Source organism: Schistocerca serialis, chromosome 5 (genome assembly GCF_023864345.2).
Source record: "Schistocerca serialis cubense isolate TAMUIC-IGC-003099 chromosome 5, iqSchSeri2.2, whole genome shotgun sequence".
In the NCBI taxonomy this organism is placed as follows: Eukaryota; Metazoa; Arthropoda; class Insecta; order Orthoptera; family Acrididae; genus Schistocerca; species Schistocerca serialis.
The window spans coordinates 288,608,085-288,634,690 of record NC_064642.1 but is presented as its reverse complement, the minus strand read 5'-3'; the positions used below and the strand labels follow the sequence as shown (position 1 = coordinate 288,634,690).

Below are 26,606 nucleotides of genomic sequence, written 5' to 3'. Positions count from 1 at the left end.
ATAGTTAATAATTGGGGGCAAAAAAAGATGATATGAACATTTTAAAAATGAGGATTATCTCTGCCTAGAAAGTTTTTTGTATATTATAGATTGAATTTAATTGTAATGGCAATTAACTTTTATTAAATCTTACAGTTTTATCAGAATGGCAAAGAAGTTTCATGCAGGCAGCCAGATCAAGAAAAGGTGATGAGGAACACAGTACAGATGGTTCCAGTACGTGATCAGACAATGTTGGTCAGAGTGAAGAAATCTACTACTCTTCAAGAGGAACATACACTAAATAAAAATATGAACACGGCTTCTGAAAATAAGACATTGTTCTTAAACTGTTCTTCTTCAAATGTCAGATGTCAGAAAGTAATCTGCAGTGCATCTGAAATGTGGAATCAAAATTCATACTTTGATGTTCCCGTTGACTTAGTGTTCAATGCATCATCACTAAGTAAGTAGTAATCTCTCTTTGTTCAATCACATTCAGATGGATTTATGTTATGTTAAATATTGTCTCTCAATGCTTCCTAAAATGATGTGTTTCAAAAAATTACATTATTGTGGAATGAGGAATTTCAAATGAATCTATTGCAAAAATTTGTGCCACTTAAAATTAGTACTATGTACAAAGAAAGAATTTTCTCAGTGAATCTTAAACAAAAGACAGGTCCTGAAAGTAATGGAAGTCAGTGTAAGAGAAAAGAATGCCACAGGATAAGATGTATTCTCTCCAAAGAAGAACAACTGAGACCATTAATACATACGAGGCAGAATTTCTGGCCAGTGCATAACTTCAGGAGGTAAAATATGTAGCTAATAAATGTGGTCAAATGTTTAGCCAGTAGACATATATAAAAGTAGAAATGATACAGTACATAGCTTCTGGAACTAATAGTTCCTTCAGAGAGGAAACACAGATATGTTGACAAAGATTAAAAGGAAAGTGTAGGTCAGTGTAGGTCGCACAGACTCCAATATGAGAGGCATATACATGTAGTGATGGTGGCAATATTATGAAAAAGGTGGTATGTGCATGCACATGCGCACATGCACACACACACACACACACACACACACACACACACACACACACACACACATACACATGACTGCTGGGTCTGAGGCTGGACTGCGAACAACTCTGCTTCATGGGTGAAGCAACCTGGGTGGTTGGTGTAGGCACAGCACAGTTGTTGCAGTTTTGTTTGCAAATCACAGTACTGCTTTCACAGGTAGTCTTGCCTTCAATGGGATGGGTGATGCTTGTGACCAGACTGGGGCAGGTGGTGGTTGGTAGGAGGATGTAGGGGACAGGTCTTGGATCTAGTTCTATTGCAGGGGTATGATCCATGAAGCAAGGGGTTGGGAGCAAGGATGGAGTACAGGTAGACAAGGTTATTGCATAGGTGTGGTGGGTGGTGGAATACCGCTGTGGATGTGATGGTAAGGATATTGAGTAGGATATTCCTCATTTCAGAGCATGATGAGAGGCAGTAGAAATCCTGGCACAGAATGTGATTCAGTTGCTGCAGTCTTAGGTGGCACTGAGTCATGAGGTGAGTGATCTTTGTGGCTGCACAGTGGGAATATCAAGAGACAAGGCTTGGGAGATCTGATTCGGTACAAATTTGGGAGGGCAATTTTGGTCTCAGTGAGACCCTTGGTTGATTGGAGATGGACAGCTCATCACGACAGATGTGACAGTCATGGTTGGCTAGGCTGCTTGTAAGGGACTTCTTAGTATGGAATGAGTGGCAGCTATCCAATTGGAGGTTGCTGGTGGTTGGTAAGTTTGATGTAGGTGGATATACTGATGTAAACGTCTTTGAGGTGGAAGTCAGCATCAAAGAAGGTGACTTGTTGGGTTGAGGAGGATCAAAGAAAGTGAATGGGGGAGGTTTTGATGTTCTGGAGGAATGTTGATAGGGTGTCCTCATCCTTAGTCCAGATCACAAAGATATCACCAATGAATCTAATCAGTTGAGGGCTGTGGGAATCTGGCTGGTTACGACAGAGTCTTCTAGACGTCCAATGAATATGATGCCATTGGATGTTGCTATGGGGTGCCTATTGCTCTACCACAGATTTGTTTGTAGGTGATGCCTTCAAAGTTGAAGTAACTGTCAATGAAGATACAGTTGGACATTGTGACCTGGAAGGAAGCAGTAGGTTTGGAATCAGTTGGGCAATGGGATAGGTAGTGTTCAGTCAGGGCAAGGCCACGGGAATTAGGGATGTTAGTGTGTGTGGTAAAGAAACAGGAACCATGTAGAGTTGTTGGAGGAAATGGTTGGTGTCTTTGACACTATATGGTAGGTTATGGGTAATAGCCTGAAGGTGTTGGACCACAAGAACAGAGATCCTCTTGGTGAGGGCACAGGGATATCCTGGGTGGCTTGGATTATTGACTTTAGGAAGTACATAGAAGGCAGTAGAGAGGGGAGAGTTAAGGGTGAGGAGAGATGTAGACTTAGGTGAGAACTTCTAGGATAGGCCTAGGGATTTGAGAAGAGACTGGAGAGCCTGTTATATTATTTGAATGGAGTCACTGTGGCAGTGTTCGTAGGTGGATGAATTTGACAGCTGGAGGAATCCTAATGCCAGGTAATCCCTGCAGTTCAAAATGACAGTAGTGTAACATTTGTGGGTAGGTATGATTATCAAGTCACGGTCAATTTTTAGGTGGTGGCTTGTAGTTCTTTCTGCTGATATAAGGTTAACTTCCACGTTAAGAGACTGGGGGAATGACACTGAGGCAAGGTTTGAGGTTAAGTAATTCTGGAATGTTAATAGGTGGTGATTTTGGGCAGTGGAGATGGATCAAAATTGGATAGAGGAGTGAACCAATACAGTCTTGCCCTCCAGGAACTAGAGCAGCATGCACAGTGCCAACTCAAAAAGCTCTCCAACTTGTTCACCTTCCAGTTCTGCTTAGGTGTACCACTACCCACCAACTCTACAACAGCCTCTAAACTTCCTTTGCCTACTCTCCTAGCTGACAAACACTGCCTCAAAGGCCTAATTACATCTACCACCCAGATGTGACCCACCTCCACTGTCCCCAAGTTGCCCCCTAGAACATTCCAGAATTTCTTAACCTCAAACCTTGTCCCGTCATTGTACCCCAAACCCCTCAATATGGAAGCTAACATTACATCTGTGGGAAGAACCCAATCCACCACCTAATACTAATCCCAACCCCATAACCCTACCTGCTGACAGAGACTCTGCAACTGTGGTTTTGTGTCTGAGGATTATTTGGCTGAAGGACTCTGCCAGATGTCAGATTCATCCACGTAAAAACCCTGCTACAGTTACTCCATTGCAGAAATGAAACAAGATCTCCAGTCTTTCCTCATATGCTTAGCCCATTCCAGAACCTGTCCCCTCCATCTGTCTCTCTTCTCACTCCTACCACTCACCACACTCCCACCTTTTACACAATTCCTAACATCAACAAGACAAACCACAGAGGATGTGCCATAGTTGCTGGTTACTGTGTTCCCCCTGAGGGAAACTCTGCTCTCGTGGACCAACAACTTCAGCATATTACCCATTGCCTGCCCTCCTATAATGACCATTTCCTCCACCAACTCAACACAGTTCCTATTTCCTTTACCGCAAGACACTCTGTTCATCATTATTGATGCCACCTTCCTCCTCAGTAACATCCATAATGCCCATGACCTTAACCAATGTGTGACCAATTCCAAAGCTACAACCTCCTTCCTGGTCACCATGAGCAACAGTATCCTCAACCAAAATTATTTCTCGTTTGAAGACATACCTACATACAAATCCGAAGCATGTCAATGGGCACCCACTTGGCACCATGCTATGTAACCTATTCATTGTCTGTCTAGAGGATTACTCCCTAACCTCCCAGAAACCCAAAACCTGCTCCTGGTTCAGATTCATTGAGGATATCTTTTTGATGTGGGCCAAGGTTGTCTGCACCCTGTCCACATTCCTCCAGAACCACAATGTATTGTAAGTCACTTTTGATGAATGTAACTTGTTCTCGAACATTTCTGTAAAAGGTTATATAGATGTTACAATCATTGTATTTACACAAAAGTAATCCAGAAGAACAGCAGAGCATAGTTAGCAAAGAGGAATGTTGTTTAAATCAAAATTATTTCTTCTTTAAATCAAGCAATTATAAGCAGGCAGGTGGTCTGGCAATGGACTCACCTTTATCCCCCTTTCTAGTAGAAATATTGATAGAAAAGTGGAAGACTGATTATCAAAAGAGTGAACCACTGGCAAAACATGGTGTGTATTGGAACAAATATGTTTATGATATTCTGTGAATGTGAAAAGGTTCTACAAGACAACTCAAGATCTTGGAAAACATGAGCCAGTGGCAAACTATAAGGGGCAGTCAATAAGTGATACAATTAATCTTTCCTTGGGAAATTTCTTTTGAAAAAAAAAAAAAAAAAAAAAAAAAAGTGGAATTTCTTGTGGGCCATCACGAAATTTTCCCCTTTCAGCCCTCTAGAGTTTCATGAAGTTCTAATTGATAGTATCCCAATATGTAGCCTACAAAATAGAACCTGTAATGGAGGAGCATTCCAAACCAAGAACTGTAATTGAGCTTTTTTGTATTTTTTTTTATTTTTTTGGGCAGAAAACTAGATTATTCCAGTTACTCACATGCACTAGCAGAATGTCTAATGAGACCTGGCAGTGAACAAAAACATGGTGAATTTTTGGGCAAGGCTTCTGTCATCTTTGGAATAATGTCACACAAATCTGTTTGATCTTCCACATGCTGGGCAGTGGCACACAGGTGTGCTACCCTCAGGAAATTGAAGAAAGAACATCAGCATGTTCATCACCACAAAAATATAAATGAACTTCTCCTTCTCCATGAGGACACAAGGCCTCACACAAATCTGGGTACCCAATGGACACCCAGGAGGAGCTCATAAACTTCATTGGATTGTTCTTCCTCATCCATCTTACAGCCCAGATCTCAGACCTTCCAACTCTTGTCAGTTTGGCCCAATGAAGGATGCACTCCATGGAAAGCAGTACATGGATGACAGGAAGGTTATTGATGTGGCATGATACATATTTGCTCCAACGTTTAGCAGTGAAGTGGTACCATGCGGGTATATAGGCCCTCCCAGGAAGGTGGTGTAAGGCGGATGCATTGAATGAAGATTATATTGAAAAATGTAGTTTTGTAGCCAAAAGACTGGTGTATTGGAATGCTAAATAAAACCAATCTGCTTTCAGAAAAAAATGTGTTGCATTACTTATTGGGAGGATAATTATGGTCAGTGAAGTCTTCAGTGAGACCCTCAGTGTATTCTGAGAGGGACTGCTTGTCAATGCAGATGCGACAACCACAGGTGGCCAGGCTGGACGGAAAGGACTTCTTGGTATGGAATGGGTGCCACCCATATTTTATTAACTGGATGTTGATTTGGTAACTCATTTGGGGAATACTGAAGAATGGGATACAACCCATTGTCTTTGACCAAATACATCATAAGTTACCACAGATGATACATTCCAAAGATCTAGAAGCATAGGCAAATGTTGAAAAACAAACAACTGTAGTGCAGAGAAAACAGATCATGTACATATGTCCTCTACATTCATAATTTGAATGGGGTCTACTGAAGAATGGGATACAACTTGTTGGCTTTGGCCAGTGATATCAAATTATAGTTATAGACATTAATTGGTTTATTTTTGGGCCATAGATAGTAAATTGGTTATCTTCTCCAGCAAAGCTTCATAATTGTAATTGAAATGAAAGAATGTGATATTAAGAGACAGATATTGTGTATGTTTTTTGTCACTTGTGGTAATTTTAAATCAGTTGTGTACATGTTTTGAATTACGTCATTGTCTGACAGAGAACTGTTCAAATTGCTGTTTCCTCGGCAGTTGATTCATATCTTCCACTATGTAGGTCAACTAAAGATCAGGATACTATTAAGGTATATTGATAATTTTTACTTCGCCATTACTACTATCCTGTTCTTCAGTTCACCTACACAGGTTATCTGAAGTACAGTGCACAAATTTTATGTGTGTCACTTTTTTCACCTTCACTAGTACTAGTGTCCTATTCCTCAGGTGAACTATATAGATCAATTGAAGTACATGATACAAATTTAACATTTGTTCCCTTTTTCATATCACATTCTTCAGTTGATATTAGTACAAGCAAAGGAGAAAAAATTGACGTATGTAAAATTTGTAAAATGTCAACTGAAGTACTCCATGAGAGTGTTATGCATGTCACTTTTTTTTGCTTTCACTATCGCTGGTATCTCATCCTTCAGTTAACCTACGTAGGTCAACTGAAGAGTAGGGTACTAACACTAGCGAAGATGAGAAAAGCGACAAATGTAAAATTTGTATCCTGTACTTCAGTTGTCCTATGTAAGTCAACTGAAGAATAAGGTACTAGTGCTACTGAAGGGAAGAAAAAGCAACAAAGGTAAAATTTGTGTCCTGTATTTCAATTGACCTATATAAGTCACCTGGAGAATATGATACTAGTACTGGTGGAGGCGAAAAAAGCAACAAATGTAAAATTTGTATCTTGTTCTTCAGTTGACCCATATAAGCAACTGAAGAATAGGATACTGCTACCAGTGTAGGCAAAAAAGTGACAAACATAAAATTTGTATCCTGTAGTTCAGTTGATATATATAGGTCAGCTGAAGAATAGGATTCAACCTTCATTGTTCAGCTGAGGTACAGAATGCCAATGTACCATACAGTGTTTTTTTTGTTTTTGCTAGTACTGGTATTCCAAGCTTCATTTGATGTAAGTAGTTCAAGATATGAATCCATTGCAGAGGAAACAGCAATTGGAATGACTCACTATCAGACAATGCTATAATTCAAAACATGTAGACTAAGGATTTAAAATTACAAATGATAAAAAGTGCACACAATCTCTGTCTCTTAATAACACATTCGTTTATTTCTATTTTTCATTATGACAGTTCACCACAGAAGATAACTGATGGCTCAAAAAGAAAGAAATTAATATCTATGAGTAAAATATGATGTCATTGGTCAAAGCCAATGAGTTGTATCCCATTCTACAGTTGACCAGTTGACCCCTCATTTGAGTATTCTTGGTGACTAGTCTCAATTTGATCAATTGTAGACTCATATTTCACTTTTATTTCTTCAGATGTGGAATTGAATTCCAACTCAATCAAATTTCCAGTTCTACATAGCTTTTCTGGTCAAAAATCTACACTGCGTGATTTCATCACATGATATTTTGATGATCGAATCCACACTTTGTAACCATCAGTATCATTCATGTAGGAACTGAAATGGCGAGATATAGCTTTGTCATTGAACTTAGAATGAAATTTCTTTGACAGATAAACATTGCATTTTGATCCAAAAATGTGTTGATAGCAGAAACTGTCAAAATGTTGCCAGACCACAATTCAAAAGGTGTTTTACCTTCAGCACTTGACTGCCCAGTGTGATTGACTAAAGAAATGTTTGTGTTATGTTCATGAGCTCAAAATGGTTGAGGTAGCTTGTTAGATGTTAACATTGAGTGAGCTAATTTAACTATAAGTCAATTTGCCAGTAAGTCAATTTACTTGCTAGGCAACACCATTTTGCTCTGAAGTGTCTGGATATGTAAGATAAAACTCAATACCACAGTCTCATAGCACTGAAGCCACCATGTTACAATTAAACTGTCCTCCACTGTCAGACCGAAACACTTTTACCTTATGATCAACAGCGTCACACTCCTTCAAAAATATTTTCCATTTGTCAGTCAATTAAGATATTTTCATGTGAAATATATCAAAATGAAATGAGAATAATCATCTTTGACTATCATGTAGTAATGAAAACCATTTATTGAGTAAGTAGACGTTGGTACATTGACATCTGCATTTATCAACTAGCTAACTGTTTGTAGACAATCCATGTGATGCCTAAATGGTTTGTGGTGGGATTTGCCAAGAACACATCCATCACAAAATGATGTGGTATCAGGGCACTCAAGTGATATACAGAAGCAACAGAGCACATCTCATACATGATGTGTATCTTGATGACTGAGTCTCTCATGCCAACATTGTAGTTGTTCTTCTGAAGTTGCTCAATTAATCATTATTTTTGAATCCTAATGACAAACTCATGTGTTCATAATGTATACTGAACCAACTAGTCTTCCTGTTGTGACTATTTCACTGTGTCCCCAAATGATAATACCTTTGTTATCGAAAGTCACATTATATCCACATTGTTCATCTGGACAGACAGAGAAAATTTGCTGTCTGACATCAAGAACATACCAGAAATTTTCAAGCAAAGCAGGTTTCAACCTTTTGTTTCTGAATTTTTCAATATAAGCACTGTCAGTCCCATGTGCAGAAATAACTTCATTGCCAGCTGGTTGTACAATTGTGAAATTGGAAACTTTTCAAACATGGCAAAATGCCATTTCTTTCTGTCTTCTTGGACTTATTACACTCTGTTGCAAATTTCTTTTGTTTTTGATGTTGCTCATCTGACTTTGATTTTGCAAAGAAAGCACCAGCTGTGTCTTTACATACTGAATTTTGACTCAGATGTAAATTCTCAATAAGAAGCTTTGTAATATATTCAGATTCAGTAACATGATACCAGTTTGACCGGTAAAACTGATATTCATTGCTGAAGCAGTAAAGAGGCAAAGTTGCATTTGGAATAATTGTATTCAGTTCACTGCATAAGTCATGGAAAATGTTCATGAGTAGTGATATTTGTTTTGTTATAGATGTGATGTCACCTTTTGATGTTTCAAAGAAACAGTTGAACACAGTATACAGGTGATGCAAGGAGATCGTTCATATATTGATGTAAGAGTGTACCAAAACTCTTTTGCATCACACATCTTTTGCAATATTCCAATGATATGTGCTGCCCAAGCATTGTCCCATTGCCAGCACTGATAGGGATCAGACAGTTTGTCTCTTTCTGCTAATGACAGACACTGGTGTGTATCATTCTAATTGAATAAAGAGAATGTTCCCGTAGTCAAAGTTGAATATGCTATTTCTGTGTCCTTCACTGATCTTCACTTGATGACTTAGGAATATTTGTGAGATCTCTGTTATCATTCAACTGAAGTGTTGTGTCTGCTATTCCACAAATCTTGCTGTCCTGCGAATGTTGTAGTAAATGGAAAAATAGTCTAGTGAAAGAATAGTATAATTCTCACAACCTGAAGCTTTCTAACTGGGCCCATAACCTGTTGTAGTGAACTTAGGATTTATTTTTATAGCAAGAACACACAAATTTTACTAACATTGGTCTTCTCCCTTTAATATCTACAAAGATGATAACACAGCAGCAATACTTCATAGAGTAAAAGCATGAAACAGAAGCTCTTAGGAGCACAGGATTTCACGTGACAAAAAATGAAGCAGCACTGTAGGAAAGGTTAGGACACACACAGTTCTGATTTATTTGTTTTAGCATAATATACATTTTACATAAGGACCATGAAGATTAAGTAAGAGAAATTTGTGCTTGTACAGAGGCATGTAGGCAGCCATTTTTCCCTCGCTCTGTTTGCTAGTGGAACTGGAAAGGAAATGACTACTAGTGGTACAAGATACCCTCCATCATTCACCATGGTGACTTGTGAAGTACGTATGCATAAGTTACATCAAAAAAGAAATGAGCCAGAGGGTGTAAAATGAAAACCTCTGGAGGAATCATGATGCCACTGCCTACATAATAAGATGTGGTTGCTGTAAGAATGCTTAGAGAAAGGAGACAAAAAAAAGGAAGAAGAAGAAGAAGAAGAAGGAGAAGAAGAAGAGCAAATGGGTGTAGCGTATTACCTTATAGTGGAAGGAGCACAAGAGTGGAAGTCATAGAATAATGGCACAAAGGTTCTGATGGCACTGCATGTGTATTGTGATTCTGACTCTCAGCCTGACCTCTGGGGCAGTTGCTGACACTGTAATTCAACAGTCTTCTATAATAAGGGCATCTGCTTACTGGCTAATGGTAATGGTAATGCTACATGGCATTCCAGACCATGCATCATTGGGCAAAAACATCTGTCCTTCCCTGAATCACTTGTGCCTGATGTTGACTCTTGAAACAGATGTGCCATGCTCTAATTACACTTTGATAAATTTGATGAATAGTGATATATTCTTTTCATAATATTATTAATATACAAGTAACATATGTAAATAAAGAAGATATATTAATGAGGATGAGTTTGGCTTGGATTTATTGTTCAGAGTTTTATTTTTAATGTGCTCTTTCTCATAATGTAGGTAATTTTCATAAAAATGTAGTTCATCCAAAAATGTGGATAGTTGAACTTTTTATTGGAATATGCAACAGTAAATTTCTAGTGAGATAATCAGCAGTTCAGAAGTAACCAGTGGTGTTTGTTACTTAAGCCATTTTAAATGTCTGAAGGCTCATCTTCATTATGACATCTGCAGAAAATGTGAGAAAAAATGAATGAATGAATGATATGCTTCCAAGGGCAAAACATGCTGAGCTGAGTTTGTAGCATAGTTTATCTGTATGCTGATTACATTTTAATGAGAGTGAAAGAATATATTGCTACTGACTAAGGAGAAGTTGAGATACAGGCGGAGACAACAAAAAGACTGCTGTACATTTGAGCTTTCAGCCACAAGGCTTTTTTCTAAAGTGGAAACACACACACATTCGCACAAGCACAACTCCCAGATACATTACCACTGTCTCTGGCTGCTGAGGTCGAACTGCCGGAGATAGTGGCCAAGCATGTGTGAGTTGTGCCTGTGTGAACTTTTGTGTTTTTTCTACTTTAGAAGAAGGCCTTTTGTCCAAAACCTCAAATATACAGCACTCTTTTGTGTTTTTTCTACTTTAGAAGAAGGCCTTGTGTCCAAAACCTCAAATATGCAGCACTCTTTTCATTGCCCTTGCCTGTAACTCACTGTGTGAGTAGGAATCTATCTTTTCCATAGTATTGCCATTATTCTATCCTGTATTTTCCATTGTGTGATTACATTTTAACCTGGTAGCATACTGGACTCCAAGAAATTTTACATTTACTTAGTTGTTTCATTTGCTTTAAGACAATTAATGCCTACTTTTGGTGAGTGCAGATCATTTTTGCTTTTTTGAAATAGCATAATATGAGAGTTTGTAAGATCAAAAGCTAAATTGTTATTTGTGAAACATTTGTAGTTATGTTTACCTATCATAAGAGCCATGTCTGGGTACATTTTTGAGTGCTGCTGTTTATTAGTGTGCTTGTATCATCAGCAGATTCTTTAATTTTTAGTTGTTCCTAGAAGTCATTGAAAGATCATTTATGTACGTTATGAACAAGGGAGGGCCCAACAACAATCTTTGTTGAATCCCATTCTGAGGTTTGTGTCATGCATGTAACACTATTTGTGAAAGCTATTCTCTAATTTCTATTATGAGTGTGACTTCAACCACATAAGAGGGATATCACTATTGTCATAATACATTTGCTCCCCAGGTAAATTTTATGATCCACACAATCAGAATCTTCGCATAGTCACAAAACGTGTTAATTGGATAATTTTTTTTTATTTAGCTCTGCCAGGACTTCACCTGTGAGGACTAGTATTGTTTTCTCTGTGGAGAATCCATCATGAAAGTCAAACAAGAGGATATAGGAAGTTCTGCTCAGTGAATTTAATCAGTATTTAACTAAAAAAAAAAAAAAAAAAAAAACCTTGAAATGAGTGCAAGGAGTGAAGTAATGAAGTAGATCTATATATAATTAGGGTTAGTTCGTTTATCTTCACTTTGGGGTGTTACTAAAGCATATTTGCACTGAAGAGCCAAGGAAACTGGTACACCTGCCTAATATCATGTAGGGCCCCTGCGAGCCTGCAGAAGTGCTGCAACATGACATGGCATGTACTTGACTAATGTCTGAAGTACAGCTGGAGTGAACTGGCACCATGAATCCTGCAGGGCTTTCCATAAATCCATGAGTATAAGGGGGTGGAGATCTCTTCTGACTGAACAGAACATTGCAAGGTATCCCAGCTATGCTCAATAATGTTTATGTCTGGGGAGTTTGGTGGCCAGTGGGAGTGTTTAAACTCAGAAAAGTGTTCCTGGAGCAACTCTGGACAATGTATGGCCTGGCATTGTCCTGCTGGAATTTCCCAAGCCCATCGTATTGTGCAATGAACATGAATGGATGCAGGTGATCAGACAGGATGCTTACGTATGCGTCACCCGTCAGAGTCATGTCTAGATGTATCAGGGGGCCCATATCACTCAAACTGTGTATGCCCCACACCATTACAGAGCTTCTCAGCTTCAATAGTTCCTGCTGACATGCAGGGTCCATGGATTCATGAGGGTGTCTCCATACCCGTACATGTCCATCTGTTAGATACAATTTAAAATAAGACTTGTCTGACAGGCAACATGTTTCCAGTTATCAACAATCCAATGTCAGTGTTGACGGGTGCAGGTGAGGCATGAATATTTGTGTCTTGCAGTCATCAAGGGTACATGAGTGGGCCTTCAGCTCTGAAAACCCATAACAATGATGTTTTGTTTTATGGTTTGCACGCTGACACTTGTTGGTTGCCCAGCACTGAAATCTGCAGCAATTTGCAGGAATATTGCGCTTCTGTCATGTTGAACAATTCTCCTGTTCTTGCAAGATCTTTTCTGCTAACAGTAGTGTTGGAGATTTGATGTTTTATCTGGTTCCTGATTTCACAGTACACTCATGATATAGATGCACCTGAAAATCTCCACTTCATCACTACCTCAGAGATGCTGTGTCCCATTGCTCATGTGCCAACGATAACACCATGTTCCAAATCACTTAAATCTTGATAACCTACCATTGTAGCAGCAGTAACCAATATAAGAATTGCGCCAGACACTTGTTGTCTCATATAGGTGTTGCCAACTGTAATGCCCTATTCTGCCTGTCAGGGAATATGTCCTGAGTCATTGAATATATTACAAAATAGCTTACATGTGATCCTGTCAAGTCAGTTCAGTATTTTAATATTCTGCTTGAAATGCCACCATAATAATTGCTTTTTAGTGACTTGATGAATTTTGATAAAATTGTTAGAAGTTGTATTTTTTTGAGCTAATGTCTACTGCCAAAGCATGCATTCATTGGCTACTTGAGTAAATTAAATGTGACTTATTTTCTTTATTAGTGGTTGTGATGTTTATTGTTGTTGTCAAGAAGTAATTACTATATTTGGTTTTATATATGTTCTTCGACTAAATTTATCTGTACTTGGTTGTTTATTATTGGTAGCAAAGTCTCCTGCCATTGTCAGGAATAAACTACTGTATTTGTTCGACAGTGATGTGAAAGAGTCACGAATTGTGGCCAAGCTATTTTCTGGGGCCCAGTTTCATCACATCACTATTTTTGTTTGTTTCTTGTTTAATAATATTCCAATTTCCACATGTATATGTGGTTCTCAGTAATGTGTCTAACACCAGCTGTAAAAGTGATTTTAAGCCACATGGACAAGTTGTTCTCAAAAAATGTGTATTTCATCATTAGCCAAACATGTTTTAAGCTTATATTAAGTAAAACCTTTCTCATCTATTAGGTTAGTTGAGTCCTTAACTTACTCCCACCACATAAACAGTAACTTTTCATGTTTTAATATGATAACTGTTTAACACTGAAACAATGAAGTCTCTCATGATGGATTTGTTTCTTGTCACAGTAATTCCATACAGAAATCCAAGCTTTTGACAATATCCTCCATTGTCTTCATCAGTAAAACAACTGATTATCAATGAGGTAATAGAATCAAACAGATGTAACTGATGTAGCAGTGTCCACCGTGGCCAGAGATTACTTGGTGCGTGTAATGTGAAGTCATTCACAATTTCTTTTTTCGCGTATATTTATTGAAAATTATAATGCACTTTCTAACTGCCATTGCCTCTTTAACTATTGAGCCCAGTTGTTTTAAGAATGGGCTAGAATCCATGTATTTTCAAGATAAAATACCACTGTACTTCATTTGCCACTGAGGTTGGTACAACAATGGGAAATGCATTTAGCACACTGTCTCATGCAGCTACTGTTATGGCAGTGCAAGCTGTGCAGACTGTGATTTGACTATTGGAACTTGTGTTTACTGATAGATGAAACAAGACTAAAAAAAATCTCCCACAACAATTAACAGTAGCTGCAGCCACAGCAGACAGCGAAAAATAAAAAGGCTTGTTCAATCAATCAAGCTTTTAATTCAAAAAGACATAACATGCAGGTAACAAAAACATCAAGTTATCTCAAAACTATGCACTTCCTGATTTCATGCATGGAAGATATAAAATATAAAAAGCATAATCAGAGAATAACAAAACAAAAACACATATACAGGATGATTTACCTAACACTTGCACTGAAAATGTTTTGTAATTGGAGAGAGCTATTGTTGTGTGGTTTTCACAGAATGGATTGACAGTCAGGGGCTTCTATCATTAGCCAATAAACAGACCATAATAATGAAACTTCCTGGCAGATATCAGCGCACACTCCGCTGCAGAATGAAAATCTCATTCTATACCATAATAATACTTAGAACGTGCATTTTTGTGCAGAAATACACCTTTTTAATTAGAACAATGCCTGTTAACACTGACAGACTAAATGTAGAGTAAATTAGAATGTCAGTGGTGTTTGTTGCAGGATTCTAGAGCAAGTCCTTTACAAAATATCATTATGTTAAGTTGCCACACTGACACTTGTACAATACCATTAGTAGCACACACTAAAGCACAACACAAGTGCAGACACTAGTTATGTGGATTCTGATCAGTAACAAGACAATTGACCATCACAAGTTGTGTTCAGAAATGATCATTGGCAGTGGCAATACACATGTCCAGTCTAGTAGGGAATGACTGCTGCATGTGTACTAGCATTTCAGAGGAGATATCCTAGCAGACTGCAGCAGTATGTCATTGCATTCCATTGGGTGTAGTTAGTATGTCCTTGTAGACAGCATCTTTCAGCTTTCACCACAGAAAAACATCTACAAGCATCAAATCTGGGTCACAGGCTGGCCAAGGTATGTGTCTGCATCCAGTCCAATGATTTGGGAACCATTTTTGAAGACATACTGTGATACGTCATGAACTATGGGCTGTATGGGTGTCTCTTTGGTGCCACAGCTTCGTTCTAGTCTACAGAGGAACATCTTCTAGCATCCATGGAAGATGGTCTGTTAGAAGGCTGCAATACTTGGTGTGTACATTTTTCCATCTTTGAGAAATAGGCCTATGAGCTGATGGTCCACTACTCCACATTACACATTTACACTCCATAGATTCTTATGTTCCACCCAACAAAGCTTACAGGGTTTGTCAGCAGACCAATAGTGCATGTTTTGCTGGTTTGTTTGACTGTGATTGGTATGTGTGACTTCATCACTAAACAAGATACATGATACATCTGGAGTATTCTGTCTTAATACCCATATACAGAAGTTAACATGATTCTCACAATTATTTCCCTGAAGCCCTTGATGGGGAGAGATGTGATAGGGATGGAGCTTATGTCAATGGAGAATGTGTAAGGTACTTGCCTGGCTTGTGCCACTTTCTTATGTGACTGCACAGGAGCTAACATGTGGATCAATTGCAACAGCAGTGGTAACATTAATTTCCCCCTCTTCTGTCATTACTTGTTCCCATTCGTTACATTGACTAGGTTACCCTACTACTTTCACATAACTGATTGATGAGGTTGATAAATAATTGCTGAGATGGTTTACACCTATTGGGATATCTTGCCACATACACTATACAGGAATGAACTGCCTTTTTCCTACACCATTCATACACCATGAGCAAGGCAGCTTTTTCTGCATTGGTAACTTGCATCATGCACTAACAACTTACTGCTTGGACTGCCACACACAACTGACTATCAAGTCAAGGAACAAACAAGCACACTGTAAGCAAACATAACGTTATTGTACCTAGCAACTATGCAGGCTGAATGGCACAAAAAATTGTCAGTTAGGAAACTTTTCAAAATATGACATCACATAAATGACTCGCACTAGAATCCTGCAACAAACATGGCTGAAATTTTAGTCTGTGAATGTATACAGGCATTGTTCCATTTAAAATAGTGTATATTGGGTGGGGGGTGGGGGGGACTTTTCTAAGTATTATTACAATCTGTTTTTTTGCTAACTGTACGGTGATTATAATTAAACTTTCAAACTGCTATGGAAATGACATAACTGGTCAGAATGACATCAAATTGCTTATCGGAGAAGGGGAAAAACATATCGCAGAAGAAAAATAAATTATTACTAAATGTAGAAATAGAGGGCACTGTAATCATCATAATTTAATAGAGATTGACTACAAAAGGCAAATGAATCATCCTAAGGTGCATGTTAGAGGTTGAACAAACTGTACTACTACTCAGTGTACATGGGTGTACAGGTGTGATACTGAGTTACATAAGCTCATCCACCATGGCAAGGTCATATCACATCAGATGGAAAAAATCAGTTTTTTAATGTTCTGAGGCCCAAAACCACATAAAAAAGCATCAATCACATTGGTTTCTAATTATCCTGAGGCCAAAGGCCACATAAAAACCATCAATCACACCATTTTTAAGTGTCATAAACCCAAAAACTGCATAAAAAGCATGAATAAAAATCAAATGAGATTATTAATTTCCATGTGTCTGGCGCAAAACATGTTCAATATGCTGTCCACCATTTTCTGTAACAAGTTGAAACTCAGAAACAGCGTGTTCCACAACTTATCGAAGTGTTTCCGGGGTCATGTTCAGAATGTGTTGCTCAATGTGTGCCTTCAATGCAGTTAAGTTTGCAATTGGACCACTGAACACAACACCTTTCAGATAGCCTCACAGCCAGAAGTCACACAGATTGAGATCGGGTGATTGGGATGCCCAGGCTATAGGGAAATGGTGGCTGATCACCCTAGCATTTCTGAAATTGCATTTTAGCAGCCATTTAAGTGGATTTGCATGTGCAGAGGTGTGCCATCTTGCATAAAAATGATCCCGTCCACATGTCCATGCTGCTGGAGAGTTGGAATGATGTGGTTCTAGAAAAGATACTCAGAGCACTTACCGGTGATGGTGTAGGTAATAGAACTGGAAGCACCTGTCTCTTCAAAAAAATATGGCCCTATGACAAATGGAGCCTTAAACCCACAGCACACACCAACATTTTCAGGTTGAAGTGGTACCGTTTGATTTGCATGTGTATTTCCTGTTGCCCATATTCAGCAATTCTGTGTATTGACATATCCTGTCAGACAGAAGTGGGCTTTGTCTATCCACAAATCTTCCACAGCCAATCATTGTCCACTTCCAAGGAAGCGAGAAATTCTAAAGCAAAGGTCTCTCTTGCTCACAGGTCAACAGGAAGCAACTCTTGCACATGAGTAATTTTGAATGGATAGCAAAGAAGAGTGTTTTGTAGGATTTTATGCACTATGGTCATGGATATTTCCAATATTTTGACAGTTTTTCAAGCACTACACCTTTGCATACCACCACTCATCTCCTCCTACACTGCTGTGGCCACTGCTTCCACTGACATCCCTCTACCATGCTGCACACCAAAAGAACCTGTCTTTTCAAATTTCCAAATTATTTCCCCCAGACCCATGGCAGTCATCAGACCAATGCCTTTTTTCAAACCCTTTAGTGTCCGCAACTTCTGCAGAGTGATGTGTGCACTGTCGTCATTCTTGTAATACAGCTTTACTAGCAAAGCATGATCCTCCATTGAGACAGATATGGTGAATGTTGCAGACATGAAAGCAGGGAGAGCTGTGCACCTGGTGAGTTTATACCAACATCAATGGGACATGCGCATGACAGGTGATTTCATTCATGCATTCTGACACATACAGCACTACCTATTGATCAATTTTCGCATTATTTATTTCTTCTGCCATATATTTTCCTCCTTCTCTGATAATATTCCATTGCAATTTGATGTCATTCTGACCAGTGGTGTTCTACAGCGTTTTGAAAGTTTATCTTCAATTATAATCTGAAAACCACACGTCAAAAGCACTTTCCACTTGCAGTACATTTACTGTTCATGCTTTTGATGATTCACCCTGTGTATAAAACACAGTGCCCTTGTGTGTAGCATGAAATATTTGATGGTGGGGTGTTTGTAAACACATGCACATAGAAAGTGCAACATAACACTACTTAATTATGTGATTTCGCCAAATGTTACATTCACATGGAATGTTATAAATTATCAGGATTCAGAGACCATTATTATCCTTCACAGGACACAACATCTCTTTGACTTTCTTAGGAAATCAAAAGACAGTTTTAATCCAATGTCTGTTTAAGATTTTTCCAACTTTATGTTGCTCCACCGAATGATGGTTTGTAGTCATAACTTCAGAGCCATCGTCATTAGTAATATTTCATATGAATGTGATAGTAGTTACATGGGAGAATCTATTCAAACTGATTCCAAGCTCTGCACCAAATATGGGAATCACAGCAAGCTTAGTAATCTATAAAATCTGCTGTCACTGAACACAAACATACGAATAACCACAAACTCTATCCCACACTTCAAATTACTGGGACTATGTCAACAAAAGATGTTGTGAAAATTAGAATGAGAATTCAAGATTTAAAAGTCTGTAGCAATATGTAAGACATCTTATATTAGACACACGTAGTGGTTATCACAGTAGTTTCTATGTACTTCACTTCTTATGAAGTTAGTAGTATTTGTTGTAACTGATCACAACACTGCCGATTGCCTTCTGTACAACTGTCTGTATTTTCATCAATTTCTTGTTTTTACTTCTCAGTCTTCTTGTTTCTCTTCTATTCTAAAGCACATCTGAGCCAAATACCTCATTTTAATTACAATATTTCATATTCTGTCATCGAAAACACAATTTCTTTTAGTTGATTCCTAAATCTTAAGAATGTTGTTGAAATTTCATGGTTTGTGTTTTCATTGCTTAATGTGAAATAGTTCTACTAAACAGCAATAATGGATAAATCCATTAACATGAGATTTTACCTTCAATGTGATACTAGATGTTTTCTTCTTCCACAACCCACAAAAAGTAAAAAGTACTATGAACTTCCAGCATGATGGAATAAGTGCAGCTCAGAAATTTCTGTTAACCACCACAATGGAAAACCAGCAGAAGTTGCAAATTTCACTTTTATTTTTATTTATTTGATGCCTACTTTCAGGCTGGAAACCATTTTCAAATCATCCAGATAGTCAAAATGGTATTCCTCAAAATACAAAAACCATTTCAAAAATATATACATATTATGAAGTGCAAATGAACTGTTTCAATACAGTTACAGAGAATTATCTGTATGTTCTGTAACTGCTCATTTGCACTTCGTAATACACACATATTTTTGGCATGGTTTTAGTTTTTTTGGAAATATAATTTTGACTCTCTGGATGATCTGAAAATGGGCCGTGGCCTGAAAATAGTCATCAAACAAATAAAAAAGTTACATTTTCTGTTGTATTAAAAATTATTATGTCTGGGTCCCTGCCTCAAACTAGTCATCGAATAAATAAAATAAGTTACATTTGCTGGTTTTCTGTTGCATTAAAACTTATTATGTTCTTTCTATTGAATGTGGCCATTCTTCTCTTTGAGTACTTGTAAAGCATAAAATAAATCACATCCAAGTATTATCAGATATTGTTTAAATTAATTTAAATTTTCATAATTACAGGGCCGCTGATGGGGACTAAAAGTACAGTACTGTTTTCCACTACTGCAAATGCTGAGCTTTCATTGTCTAAGGACATGCTAGTGATGTGAGTGGACCTAGTTACTAAGTCAGATTAAAGGTCTAATTGAGAATAACTTTCTTATTGTAAGACAGGTTAAATACCCACGGTATTGGTATTTCATGAGAATATAAGTGGGGTGATATATAAAATAGACCTAATGGAAATACGCCTAAAAGATGGAGCATCTTTTACACTGTGCTGCTCTGAACATCATGGTACCATGCATCTTTTGGATATATTAATGTCTTTTTGAGAAGCATTGAGTCACTCTTGTCACTTATGTGTATAAAAACTAATGAAATCATAACAAGGAGTTATTTTATTATGAATGTCTTAAAGGAGGGTGAAAACACAGCAGGTCTTGAACAATGTATATGCTCCTACAATTTAGTTTCAGTGGTAGAATCTCCACTTAGAGTATTAATCAGTCCCAACACTTTAATAAACAAGATATTTATAAATAAGATTAAATACAAGCACATAACTGTCTAAAGTATGTGGAATGGGGCCTCCCATGGTGGACAGCTTCTAATTGTACTGAGACAAGTAAATTGCTTTAAGTGATATTGTGGATGATAAATAGACATAACACAGAAAATACAGTTGTGGATTGATCAACAGTATTTGCTGCGGTTAATGTTCGCTCCAAAATATATATGATCATAAATGACTTGACAACTCTGTTTAAGGAATTATTATGTAGAAGGGTACCATGAGAAAACCTTTCTCCTAATTTAGACCAGAAAATTGAATGAATCATTAAGACCCTGAGGAATAAAACTCTACTGGACTTGATAAAATATCTAGTAGAGGTTGGTAGGGTAAAGTGGCCAGGGTGGGAAAAGTGACTTACCCCCTGTGTCTTCTGGGGTCATAGCTTGTGACACCAGGCCACAAAGTACCTAGTGCTACCAGTAGATGTCACAATTACAGAGTTGATCACATGACAAGGTGGTTTCACCCTAAAGAAAAAGTAATACACCATCAAGGGGGAGGATATTATTTGCACCATGACAGTCAGGTGAGATATCATTATGATGTGTACAGACTGTATCTTTTCTTTTTGTGAACATGGGAATCTGAAAACTTTACAAAAAGGACCTAACCAATGGTTGCGAATGCGCGTGCGTACATGCACGCACATGTGTGTGTGTGTGTGTGTGTGTGTGTGTGTGTGTTTGTGTGTGTGTTTGTGTGTTCTAATTCTGATGAAGGCCCATTTGACTATAAGCTTTGCTTGACAGCCTTTTTGTTGTGCCTATCTGCAACTCATTCACTGTCTTTGCTATATGGTGAATAGCAACTATCTTTTCAAAATATTGTCATTATTTCACCCTGGATTTTCCATTGTTTGTATTATTTTTAAGATAGTTATCAATATTTATATTTAAATTACATTCAAAAGGAAGTCAACATTTCTGTCATTTTTAAGTAGCACTGTGCATTGAGCACTTCTGCCATATTTTTATCTTCTGTATTTCTGCATTATGAAGGTAGTATGGATAGTCATCACTACCCTAAAAATTTAGGTCATGACTAAAGACAAGATATAGAAGTAAAATGTTGACTGTTGAATAAAACAGGTTGAAGATATAAAAGCCGGCCAGGGTGGCCAAGCGGTTCTAGGCACTACAGTCTGGAACCTCGCTACCGCTACAGTCTCAGGTTTGAATCCTGCCTCGGGCATGGATGTGTGGGATGTCCTTAGGTTAGTTAGGTTAAAGTAGTTCTAAGTTCTACGGGACTGATGACCCTAAAAGTTACGTCCCATAGCGCTCAGAGCCATTTTGAAGATATAAAACTGCATGGAAAAATAGTCTCTCTGACACACTATACCCTTCAAATTCAAAAAGCAGTGTGTTATATTTCATATTTTATGTGCAATGGCAGATTACTTTACTTCCTGCTCCTTATAAAGCAATCACAATTGAACTCCTGTCTCATGTTGTCTAGCGCTGATGATATTATTAGTTCAAAATCATAGCTGTTTAGGCCATGTGTTGCATCCAAACCAACATAGTCATGTCCATATTTCTTAAAGAGTACACTCTGGGCTTTATTCACTGTAATTAACACCAAATCAGAGCTTTGCAGGCTTGGATGAGTTTCACCAACTATGCTTTGAAATTGAATTCATAATTGAAATTTGTGTCACAGGCTTTACAATGACAAATGTTCGACTGGTGACGTTTTTGAAGGGACGCAATTACCTTCAGTTTCTCAGGATGAACCTTCAAACATGCTCTGTCAGAGATTTTTTCTGATTATACTGCTTACCACATGCTAACTTCTTACACTTTTTCAGATTCATATTAATATTTAGGAAAAGTCTTTTGGTCTAAAAATGTATTCCCATGTTGTTTTCTAGGGTTTGATACCTTTCTCCGTGAGTGACTAGTGCCTGACACGGTATTTGATTGGGAAAAAAACCCAAAGTGTTTACCCCAATAAGAGTTAGGTACTTCCATACATTATGCATAATACTACTGATCAGATTGACTTGCAAACCCTTTTATCCACCAAGCTATCATCTGTCATTCTGTCCCTTTGTGATGATTTTCAATAAATTAATTTATGTTATTTAAAACTATCTCTGTTCTGTTAGGCTTGGCCAAAACAAAAGTCTAATTGACATCGATCTGCTCCAGTCACTTGGTTTTGTTTCAGGTACTAGAGAATCAAGATGCCTAGAAAACAAGTGTGAGAATCAGAACAACAGACATGGGATGCTGTTACGTGGCTGTGGCCACATTGGCCTTGGTAGAGAAAAGTGGCTGCTACGTAAGCCTTCAAAAAATGTGTATAGTTCCTATACACTGTTATTTTCCTCTTCACTTAAAATATTCTGTGTGGTACATTGTAAAATGTAGATTCAAAATATGCAAGTGACAAGCTTCTGGCAATAACAATGGTTTGCTGAAAATTCAATTTCCTTTGAAGTTACCACTCCCTTACATCATTTGAGCACTGATGTTGCCATATTAGTGGAAGACTTCACCATATGGGAAGCCAGGAGCCATTTACCTTGAGGCTTTCTTCTTTCTTGTTGAAGTTGTACTCCTGTTTGTGTATGTCAATAGCTTCTCTGAACAAGTGGGTGTGATAGCACTTTTCTACGGCCAGAACTTTTATGTTGGCGAATTTTACTACTTTTTTGGTCTCACACAGCTTCTGCTATATCATGGCAAATTTCGCCATCCACCCCAACCTGCAATGTCACTTATGTTCTGTGATCCTGGTGTTGACTGATTGTCCAGTCATTCCAACAAAACTTTTCCACTTATGCATGGTATGCGGTATATTTCCAACATTGAAAGTGGGTCCCTTTTATCCTTTGCCAATCTGAGACACTCTTTGATCTTCTTTGTTGGTTTGTAAGCCACCATTATGCCATGTTTGTGCAATATATGGGCGATTCTGTCTGTCACTCTGGGAATGTATGACAGAAAGGCAGAACCCTCACTTCTTTTTCTGAGGTGTCACTTTGCCAAGTGTTGACTATGTTGTACCTCTGATATAACTTATGGAGTACCCATTGCTCCCCAGAACACTTTCCAGGTGTTGTATTTCATGTCTGAGTTACTGAAGCTCACAAATTCATTTTGCTCATGTTACGAGCTTACTAATCATACCTATTTTCTGGTGCAGGTGGTGATGTAATATTTGTGCAGGCATCAGCCTGTGTGTGTCAATTTTTGATACATGCTGCGTCCCAAGTTTTCACCATTCCTTGTGACCAGCACACCTAGAAATAGTAGTGTTTTGTTCTTTTCTACTTACATGGTAAATTTTATGTTCGGGTGGAGGACGTTCAAGTGTCTTAGTAAGTCACCGAGCTTTTCCTCACCGTGGCTCCTCACAACAAAGATACCATCGACATATCCGTACCACACCTAAGGCTTGGTGCCAAGTCCAGTGCCTGAGCTTTGAAGAGTTCTGTGAAGAGGTTGGTTACCACTGGACTAAGAGGACTACCTATGGCGGCACCTCCCAGCTTTTCATAGAGGTTGCCATTCCATGTAAAATAGCTCATGGTAAGACAAGCATGAAAGAGATTTTTGGTGTCTTGCAGGAAAATGGAACCGGTGTGCTCCAGTGGTACTTTTGTAAACAAAGAAACAATCTCAAAGCTGACCAGAATGTCATTTGATGCAAGTTTTAGTTTCTTCAGCTTCTCAATGAAATGGCCAGAGTCATTTATTCATGTGTTAGTCTTCCCCACTTGCAACTGGAGCAGAAAGGCCAAGCATTTTGCCACTTTGAATATCGTTGAGCCAGGAGCACTAACAGTTGGTCTTAGTGGAATGTTATTCTTATGGAATTTTGGTAATCCATACAGCCAAGGCGGTAGGGCTTCTGTGTTTCCTGTCTTGCTCTTTATGTCCACTGGCAGAGAAGATGCCTTGATTAAGTGATTCATTTTCCATGTGATTCACTGCATCAGATCTGCATATAGTTTTCAGTACGTCATGGGGTCTAATATGTCCCTGGATCTTCTGCTCATATTCTTAAAACTTCATTACGACGGTCACATTTCCCTTATCGGCAAGCAGTACCAATATCCTCTCATTGGCAATAAGATTCTTCATAGCTTGTACCTCTTCTTTCTTCAGGTTGCAAGCTGGTGGTTTTGCTTGCCACCATATCCTATCTATTTCAGTGCTTGTTTCCTCTGCTCTTTCATAAGGAAATAGTCAAATGGCCACTTTGGTATTAGCAATGATGTCCTCTCATAGGTATAGTTCTCAGGATGATAGTGAAATTCCCTCCTTTTTGAAGAACTGACGTTTCCTCTTCAATCAAGTGTCATTCCGTGAGCTTGACTACTGTGTGTGGCATGTCAGGAATCACCTTGTCAGTCTGTTTTTAGCATCTTGCAAATTGTTTCTTATGTCATTCAGAGCAGCAATTGAGTTAGTTCTTCATGCTCCTGTGAGTGATGCTGTCAAACTTGTGCCAGTTTTCTCAATGCAGTCTGCTGCTTAGTTGACAGAAAATGTCCAATAGTTCCTCATCCATTCTTGTCAAGTGTCTCAGCATTGTACAAATTTGTTCACAAAGGTTCTATCAATCAATTAGCAGAATGCATAAAGATGACTGGGACAAGATTGACAGTATCACTCACAGGAGCACATAGAACTAACTTGAGTGCTGCATTGTGTGACACAAGAAAAAGTCTGCAAGACACCAAAAGCAGACTGACAAGTCAATTCCCGACATGTCATGCACAGTGGTCAATCTCAATGAATGGGAACTGATGAAGAGGAAGACTCAATCCCTCAAAAAAGAGGAAATTTTGCTACCACCCGGAGAACTACACCTATGGAGGATGTCATTGCTAATACTGAAGCAGCCATTTGGACCCTTCCTTGTAAAAGAGCAGAGGAAATATGCACTGAAACAGCCAGGATACTGCACCAAGCAAAACCTCCAACTTGCAACCTGAAGAAAGAAGAGGTACAAGCTATTAAGAATCTTAACACTGATAAGAGTATATTGGTACTGCCTGCCAATAATGGAAATATGACTGTCATAATGAAGTCCAAAGGTCATGAGCAGAAGATCTGAGACCTATTAGATCTGATGATGCAATGAAAACTACTTGCAGATCTGACGCAGCATATGTCATGAAATATGAATCTGTTAATCAAGGTGTCTTCTCTTCCTGTGAACATACAGAGGAACCTGCATAGCACAGGAGCCCTACTACCTTGGCTGTATGGATTACCAAAGATCCATAAGAATAATGTTTCACTAAGACCAACTGTTAGTGGTCCTGGCTCACTGAAGTACAAACTGGCAAAAACTCTTGGCCTCCCTGCTCCAGCCGCAAGTGGGGAAGACTGAAACATGCATAAAGGACTCTGGACATTTCATTGAGAAACTGAAGAAACTAAAACTTGCACCAAACGACTTCCTGGCCAGCTTTGATGTTGCTTCTTTGTTTCCAAAAGTACCACTCAGTTCCATTTTCCTGCAAGACATCACAAAGCTCAAGTCTCACCATAAGCTACTTCATGTGGAAGGCAAGCTGGAAGATGTTGTTGTGGGTAGTCCTCGTAGTCCTCTGGTGGCCAACTTCTTCATGGAACATTTGGAAGCGCTGGCCCTGGGCTTGGCACATTGTAAGCCTAAGACAGGATATATATGCCGCAGCACAACTGGGAAATCTGGGAAAAACTGGGAATTTCTTTGTCCAGGAGAAAACTGGGAAAAACTTTGGCATTGCTACCCAGGAATTTTTCATTACATTAGTTTTCATTTAAATTTTTGTAATTTTGACTGGTAAGAACTGATTCTCTAACAAAGAATTTTACTGTATCCAACTACTGCAAAATAATATTGCAACAATAAAACATAAATGAGGGAAAAAACCAAAATAAAATTTAAGTTCCCAAGGAAATGTGCCATTTACAACAACAATAAAGCACAATGCATACACCAGCATCTGCCAACAGCAAAATCTTTCAAAGGCTTTGGGATGGAGACTATGTAATACTTTGTATGAACTAAACTGCTTCTGATAAGTATGATGTCACTTGTTTACATTAGGTCTGTTTGAGCAATTATCTTATCTATTGATGTAAATCTTCATCCTTTCAATAGAGTTTTCAACTTACGAAATAAAAAAAAGTCTGCAGGTGCTGGATCTGGCTGGGTACAGAGGAAGAGGCAGTACAGTGTTTTTGTTTTTTGTGCGCTAGTCATGTACCAACACAAATGAATTTGCATATGCATTATCATTATGCAAGAGCTGTAAATTGTCTCACCACATATCAGGCTGTT

General features: G+C 38.3%; 1 protein-coding gene across 1 annotated transcript in view; it reads left to right on the top strand.

The window, feature by feature from the left end:
* Nucleotides 1-26,606, top strand: part of LOC126481907 (integrin alpha-PS5-like) — a 553,290-nt gene that overhangs the window by 503,100 nt on the left and 23,584 nt on the right. The window contains exons 20-21 of the mRNA XM_050105865.1: nucleotides 136-445; nucleotides 19,760-19,844. Of these exons, the coding sequence (XP_049961822.1) occupies nucleotides 136-445; nucleotides 19,760-19,844 (395 nt within the window). The remainder of the gene's footprint in view (nucleotides 1-135; nucleotides 446-19,759; nucleotides 19,845-26,606) is intronic.